The 9,078-nt window shown below is 34.2% G+C and overlaps 1 protein-coding gene across 1 annotated transcript; it reads left to right on the plus strand.

Moving 5' to 3' along the window:
* LOC143036046 (uncharacterized) lies at positions 1-1,156 on the plus strand (the record flags this gene model as incomplete). The annotated part of the gene is given in 1 exon segment (XM_076203302.1): positions 1-1,156. A coding segment is annotated over 1 exon segment (315 nt), but the record flags the coding sequence as incomplete, so codon positions are not given.
* Positions 1,157-9,078: the final 7,922 nt, after the last annotated feature.

The following is a 9,078-nucleotide window of genomic DNA, read 5'->3' on the forward strand; positions in this document are numbered from 1 at the left end:
CACCATGCGAGCGTCAGCTATGGTTACAGCGTCCCTGGGGGATCAGTGAAGGTGCACCAACACGCCAAGAGGGACGTAGGCCCTTTGCTTGAGGAAGTGGCCACTGCGGACCCTGAACCCCAACCTGACGCCGAAGCCGACGCGGAAGCCGACGCAGCTGACGGAAGCGTAGCCGTCCACATCCCAGCCTACTACCCCTTCGCTGCTCACACCATCGTCACGAAGCCATACGGTTACTATCCTTACTCCTACTATCCCTACGGGTACTATCCGTATTACAAGTACCCTGCAGTCTACCACAAGATTGGTAAGTAGTGGTAGAAGGTCCATCGATACTGAGCCTCTTCATAAATAATTAATTGATTTCTAAGAATAATTAATTGATTTCTAAGTCTGCCTTTACATGTTTTGTTCTGGCTAACGTCGTAATATGTTACTCATGTGAGGTGAAACTGCGGGTAAGAATTGGGTATATCCTATCTCGGTAGTCCATTGATTGTAAGGTCGAAGGAGTGTCTCAAACGCACTGCAAGGGCGGATGCTCACCCTAATACCTTTACTACCTATACCATTTACCTTTACTCGTAGTCGAATGTCATTGGTAATGACAGCATCAGCGTAGAAGGTAAAAATAAGAGATGAGACATTACCCTTGTCGTGCTTCGTGGGACGTCGTTTGGTCGAGCACGATCGTCTAACCTTGAGAAGAATTCAAGACATCACAGACTTAAAGGGGGTGATCGTTTTACTTTATTAAGTCCGTCGACCTAGTAATCCCCTAAGTCAGTGGAGTCACTACATGTTAACTGAGAAACAAATGCCTTAAGCTATCTCGCCAGTTTGGAAGGATTAAGCGAGATTGCTTAAACTCCATCGGTTCGACGACCTGCCATCGCCTGCCACCGATCACATGAATAAAAACGTGTGGCGTTAGGGAGAACAAAAAAAAAGTAGATTTCCGAGATGAAGAGGCTAGATAAGCACTTCGATTTATCTCCCAGTGGACAGTTCATCGGTACTGACTTAACTGATTTTGGTGTGTAATTAAAAAAAGTATTTCAACATTTATACCAGTTGTGAATCCAATAAACCTAAAATTTAAAATAAACTTTCTTTTGCTTTCCCACTTATCGAAAAAGAAAAAGAAAATATTGAATGGGCTATTGACAATTCAATTACAGACTCTGCAAGTGGTACAGCAATACTGTAGACGTAGATGGTGGAGCAGTTCACCGACTGAGTGTAATTCTTGCGTCTACGGTGAAGATCACTTCGTCAACGACTTTAAAAGATGGAATTTGTAAAATTGAGATTGATGAAACATTGTGAAGACGCGAATATCTTAGAAGATAAACAATTGAGTTATAGAGTTGAAGGCTCATGCGTATGAAACCTGCTAAATTTATACTCAAACGTGGTTGACATGCTCCAGGAGAATGTCTGGTGGACTGTACTATTTAGATCTATAGAAAGTATTCGACAAGGTCCCGCATAATCGAATTCTTTGGAAACTAGGCCATGTTGTAGATATTATAGATGAACTTTTTAAATGTATATATATTTTGATAACAACCAGTACATGAGAAGGATAGTGAGGGATGTAATGGGTAGTTCAACAGGTTTTGACTTTTGGCAGTTCATAATATTCTTGATCTATGTGCATGGTATGATGATGAGTGATATGACAAGCTCCACTAACATATGTGTAGACAACAGGAACAAAAAATAAATAAATAAAAAAAATTAGAGAGACCGCAAATTACTGCAACACCTTTAACACTATAAAGAGGGTCTGTACATAAACTGCCCACCATCTTGCCCATGTCTTGCCCTGATGATGACCTGTGAAGTTCGAAGGCTTGTACTTGAAAGCTGATGAGACAAATTTCTCTCTCCCCATGTCATTTGGATAACTCTTAAAGTAGTTATCTTCTGCCCGATGCACCATCGATCACCAGGAAGTTCGAGCAAATCAGACGAAAAATTGTGAACTCAGAGTCACATGTGGATTCTAAATGTGTGTGGGTGTGTATACTAGCATATCTTAGTAGTATACTTTCCTTAAACCAAGTTGTTTTAAAGATAAAACTCATATCGACGTTGACAGTTTTGTTTACTGTCGTCTCCGTTCTTTTAATGCATATCGCGAGTTCACACACAAGGTTGCATTTCAAGGAAGCATCACGTTCCGACGTATCCCGTGGTCATCCTCAGGTAAATATGATCTTTCTTTGAGTAAGTATCGGTGGTTTGGGGTCGAGGTAGTTCTCTTGCTTGCACGTGACCTGGTAAAGGTTCCCAGGTCTCTTAGGGGTGACTTGGAATTGCAGAAAGGAAGTAAGATGATGTCAATTTCATGGACCATTGTCTACAGTCGCTCTGTTGGTCTACGGTAGTTTTATCATCTGTTCTAAACCTCTGAATGTTGGTAGTTTGCCGACATCTGGACAGGGATTAAGACTACTTACCATTTATCATGTTCAATGTGAATGATGAATATAGTCAACCTTTTGAGTAAAAAGTGTTATATTTAAATGCTTGAGATAGGGAAAAGTAAAAACATATATAAAGTTTTTGAATATTAGTAGTTTCTTTGCATCTGGACATAGATTGAGACGACTCAACATTTCTAAAGTTAAACATATAAATAATGAATAAAGTCAACTGTTTGAGTAAAAACTACTTTATTCAAATTGATATAAAGAATTATATAAAAAAGAAAACGCAAAATTCTATTTTGCCTCTTACATGACTTTGTATTCAGCTTGGGAGGAAGTCCGATAAAAGGCTAATGATATCAATATATAATATTTTTGTTCTAAGAAAATGATCTACTTTATTCTGGTTATCTCCATAGAGCTTGATTTACGACTGATGAATATTTCCCTTAGACGAAGTATTAAGATCTTGAAAACAGTTGTTAACTTGAAAAGGTTGGTTGTGCATTGTAATTTGATTAAATAATGTATTGAATAATATAACTGTTTTATCAGATGATTTTACCATTTTAAACTGGTATAACATTTTGCGTTAATTAGTGCTTCATTAATAGACACATAATTATGATAGCCATAACTATCATAGATAATGAATTTTAGCGATATAGGTACCTTCAACTTAAAAACACTAAAGTAACATATAATGACAATGACAATGATCATGACATTTTAGTAAAAAAAAATTATTATTTACCATTTTACAATTTCTACATTAGGTTGTTCGGTGGTGCCAGATTTCCCATTTTCTGTTATGGCATCGGCATTGTTTTGAAGGTTTGTTTCTCGTTATTCGTTGAATAGATTTAAAAATTACATCATCTCGGGAGAAAAATGCCAAAAGCGAGTCTGAAAACTTGGCAGCTCCAAGTGCCTTTCATATAGATTTAGTTGTTCTTGTTATTCGTTGAATAGATTTAAAAATTGCATCATCTCGGGAGAAAAATTCCAGAAGCGAGTCTGAAAATTTGGCAGCTCCAAGTTCCTTTCATGTTGATTTAGCTGTGCTTATTCTGCGCATGTACTGTTCAGGTGATAACAAGAAGCAGCACTTAAGGTATTGTCTCGAAGATAAGAAAGATAATTGTCAGGTTTTGCCTCTAAGTCTACCCATCATTTCTCATACCGTCTGATCATGTATATCAATTTTCTTTCTTTTGTATATTCTAAGTGCCTTTAAACAAAAAGGCGTTTCTTTTTCTTCGAGAGAGAGAGAAGAATCAAGATAAGGTATGTGCGACAATAATCATATATTAATATTTCTTACTTTACTCTTATCTCACCTTCTTCCTCACCTGCCGCCTACTAGAATGAAAGTGCTGGGCAGCAGCATCTCGCGGACAAATTCCTACATTTATCATCTTGCAATTAAAGAAAACAAAGTGCTTGAAAGATATACAGAAAACCAGCTCTCTCTGAGGATGCGCTAAAGAAACAGCCCAACCAAACGTCACAAACGTCAGGTTTGACCGGCGGAGGGGGTTATGAAGACTGAATTCTACGAGCGTGTGTACCTAATTTCCGGGACAGTCTACAATTAAGAGATATAAACGTGCTCATCAACGCGTGCACATTCCTGAGACGGTCCTAACCATTTGCATACTTATAAGTATATACCAACAAAAGGAAGAGGGTAATTTGAGGGGTGCGGCAATATTCGCGGTTGCTGTGTATCTTCGCAAATCCAAACACGGTCCCTGGACCATAACAAGGAATATACATGAGATGAGCTATAGACGACACGTGACAGGAACGTGACAATTCTTTTCCATTTTTACTTGAATTTGTGAAAAAAAAATTACAAAATAGTTTTTTGGCTGTAGCGTTTTCGATTTCCGTTCTAATTATGGAAACCTTAATCCGTCCAAGACTGGAATATGCGTCAATGGTATGGCCCCCGCATAGATAGTCGTAGGAATAACTTTATCATTAGAGGGCACAAAGCCAGCTCAAGAAACATGAAAGAAGCTTTACCTCATAAAATAATTTTTTGTATAACTTAGCCAGTCACCAAATACCTAGAATGATGAATAACTTAAATCACATGTAGTCAATTAGGATAGATTATGAACTTATATGGAGTTATGGCACCTTTTTATCAATAGCAGTCGTTCTCAAATGCATAAGAATAGGTACTGCGGGACAAAAAATATAGTTTATAGTTAATGATATGTGATATATAATACATGATATGTAATATACAATATATGGTACATGATATATAATATATAATATATAATGTATAATATATAATATATAAAATATAATATATAATATATAATATATAATATATAATATATAATATATAATATATAATATATAATATATAATATATAATATATAATATACAATATATAATATATAATATATAATATATAATATATAGTATACAACATATAATGTATAATATATAATATATAATATATAATATGATATATAATATAATATATAATATATAATATTTAATATACAATAATATATAATATATAATATATAATATATAATGATATAATATATAATATATAATATATAATATATAATGTATAATATATAATACATAATACATAATACAAAATACATAATATAAATATATAATGTATAACATATAATATATAATATATAATACATAATACATAATACATAATATACAATATACAATATATAGTATATAATACATAATATAAAGTATATATTATATAATATATAATATATAATATATGATATATAATATTATATATATAATTTACAATATATGATATATAATATGTAATATATAATATATAATATATAATATATAATATATAATATATAATATATAATATGTAATATATAATATATAATATATAATATATAATATATAATATATAATATATAATATATAAAATATAATATATAATATATAATGTATAACATATATAACATATAATATATAATATATAGTATATAATATAATAAGATGGGATGGAGCATGGAGGGGTGTGGAGTGTTTTCGGGGATGAAATGGGTGGGAATGTTTTTGTGCCTTGTCCTTTTTGGCTACCCCCCTGGTAAGGGGGGAAAAAGCCTTGGTATATGTATGTATGTATGTATGTATGTATGTATGTATGTATGTATGTATGTATGTATGTATGTATATAATATATATTATATATTATATATTATATAATACATAATATGTAATATATAATATATAATATATAATATATGATATATAATATATAATGTATAATATATAATATATAATTTATAATATATAATATATAATATATAATATATGATATATAATATATAATATATAAAATATAGTAAATAATACATAATATATAATATATAATATATAACATATAATATATAATATATACATAATATATAATATATAATATTATAATATATAATATATAATGTATAATGTATAATGTATAATGTGTAATGCATAATACATAATGTATAATGTATAATATATAATATATAATATATAATATATAATATATATATAATATATAATATATAATATATGATATATGATACATAATATATAATATATAAATATATAGTAATATAATATATAATACATAATATATAGTATATGATATATGATATATAATATTAATATATAATATATGATATATAACACAGGGGAACACTTTTTCAGCAACTTTGAGTTGCATTGGATATTTTAACGGACTTTGAAAGAGTTTTAGGCGCTGATTTCAAATCTGAAATTAGTTTTTCTCTACAAGCTCTAGTGGATGCTACACACTCAATCGTCAGAGACGTAACATATCCTCGTTCGTCAAGCGTGCCTACAAGGCATATTTTGAAGTTCATCTTGGTGATCAAGACAAGCAATGGGCTCCTCATGTTGTGTGCCACAATTGTGAGGAAATGCTTCGAGACTGGACCAAAGGAAAACGCAAAGGTCTGCCTTTTGGAGTTCCAATGATTTGGCGCGAACCCACCAACCATGTAACTGACTGTTATTTCTGCATGGTAAACACAACGGGTGTTGGGAAGAAAAACCGACATAAGATTACGTATCCGAACATTCCCTCAGCTATTCGGCCTGTTCCGCACTCTGAAGAAGTACCTGTTTCAGTTTTCAAAGGCTTGCCTTCATTGGACGATAAAGACATTGGACATGATACAAGCCAGCAAGACAGTTGTGACAGTGAATTGTCAGAAAAGTGTTCACAATCGGAGGACTGTTCTTCAGACACTGAACCTTTCCCCGTCCCTAAGCCTCTTCCCCAGGCTGAACTGAATTATTTAGTGCGGGATTTAGGTCTTTCAAAGAAAGCAGCAGAGCTTTTGGCATCAAGATTACAAGGCAGAAATCTTGTTGATCACTCTGTTAAAGTATCATATTTCAGAAAGCGTGACCAGCTTTTTGTGACCTTCTTTTCAAAAGACAGACAGTTTGTTTACTGCCATGACATCCCAGGGCTTCTCAAAGAACTGGGTGTACCTTACTATAGTCCTGCTGAATGGAGACTCTTTTTAGACAGTTCAAAACGCAGTCTAAAGTGTGTTCTTTTACATAATGGCAATGTTTATGGAGCAGTACCTGTCGGTCACTCAGTGCATTTGCGGGAAGACTATGATGATATGAGAATGGTCATGGACTTATTAAAGTATCATGAGCACAATTGGATAATTTGTGTAGACTTAAAGATGGTCAACTTTCTTCTTGGACAACAGAAAGGTTTCACCAAGTTTCCATGTTTCCTCTGTATGTGGGACAGCCGAGCACGAGACAGACATTGGGTTCAGAAGGACTGGCCTATTCGTGACACCCTTGAAGCAGGCATGCCAAATATCATACAAGACCCAATTGTAAACAGAGATAAGATCATCTTTCCTCCTCTTCACATCAAATTAGGTTTGATGAAACAATTTGTCAAGGCACTGGAAACCGAAGGTGAATGTTTCCAACACATCATCACAGCTTTACCAGGGTTATCATTTGAGAAGATCAAAGCAGGCGTGTTTGATGGCCCACAGATTCGAACCCTAATTCGTGATGATCAGTTTGTTGCTAAGATGACCGCTTTAGAAAGGGCAGCATGGTTATCCTTTGTGGCAGTCGTTCAGAACTTCCTTGGAAACAATAAAGCGGAGAACTACAGTGAACTTGTGAACAGAATGCTCCTCGCTTTTCGTGATCTCGGGTGCAACATGAGCATCAAGCTTCATTTTTTGAACAGCCACCTTGATCAGTTCCCTGACAACCTGGGGGCTGTGAGTGACGAACAAGGAGAACGATTCCACCAAGACCTAAAAATCATGGAAGAACGCTACCAAGGGCGCTGGGACAAAAGTATGATGGCTGACTACTGCTGGAGCATTAAACGAAATTGCCCAGATGAAATGTACAAACGCAAAAGTTACAAACGCAAATTCCTGCCTGAAAAAAATACACAAAGAAATTGATAAGCTTCCATCAGCTGTGGTGATGTTCTGAAGGATGCTAATCTAATTTTGGGATAGATGTTCTGTTAATGTTCTGTTTCTTTTGCCTTAATAAATGTACAGAAATGGCTTTCATACTGTTTTAAGATTCAAGTGAACAAAAGAATTGTGGCTGATATTGCAATTTCCTATAATAACGAAAATCTAAAAAATAGATAAAAATGTCAAATTGCATAAAATCTGTAGCTTGCAGACAAAACCCGACTTCAGATTTGAAATCAGCACACTCAAGTTGACTATAGAAAAGTCTTTTTTTAAATGCAACAAAATGAGTGTTCCCCAGTGTAATACTATAATATACGATATATAATATATAATATGTAATGCAAGTTTATAATATATAATATACAATATGTATTTATATATAGATCTATCTATGCTCCACTACTGTCTATTTATCGGTGCATCTATCTACCTTATTGTCTTTTTTTTTCTCTCTTCCCCTTTATTTTCCAAACACTTAACTCCCACTTACAAATAGCTCCAGACCGCCATGGTCAAATGACTAATTCTTGAATCGGTTCGTGTGGGGTTGCTGGATAGCGGGCTCTGCTTCATTGAGCGTGAGTGACTCAACGTCACCGCTCTGGAAACCGCGGAACATTCGTCCCCAACTGGTGGTAGCTTCTGAGGAAACCATAACCATAGGAAGATAAACCCGTGACTTCCCTGGCCTTCACAATACTCATTATAGGGCGGGGGACGGGATTGGTTCTGTAAGTCGTCACACACGGCATATACATACATACATACATACATACATACATACATACATACACACATATATATATATATATATATATATATATATTCATATATATATATATATATATATATGTGTGTGTGTGTGTGTGTGTGTGTGTGTGTGTGTGTGTGTGTGTGTGTGTGTGTGTGTGTGTGTGTGTGTGTGTGTGTGTGTGTGTGTGTGTGTGTGTGTGTGTGTGTGTGTGTGTGTGTGTGTGTATGACTTTGTGTGTCTATACTCTGTTAAAAATGACAGGAAACGCATCAGTAATTAATATCTTACGTAAAGCTTTTGGAAAGTGCATTTTTGATGGAAGACGAGGAATGAAAAATAGATTTCCAAGAATCGTTGAAAATTCATATGGGCAGG

This window comes from Oratosquilla oratoria, chromosome 20 (genome assembly GCF_046742065.1).
Source record: "Oratosquilla oratoria isolate Oo_2021 chromosome 20, ASM4674206v1, whole genome shotgun sequence".
Lineage (NCBI taxonomy): Eukaryota > Metazoa > Arthropoda > Malacostraca > Stomatopoda > Squillidae > Oratosquilla > Oratosquilla oratoria.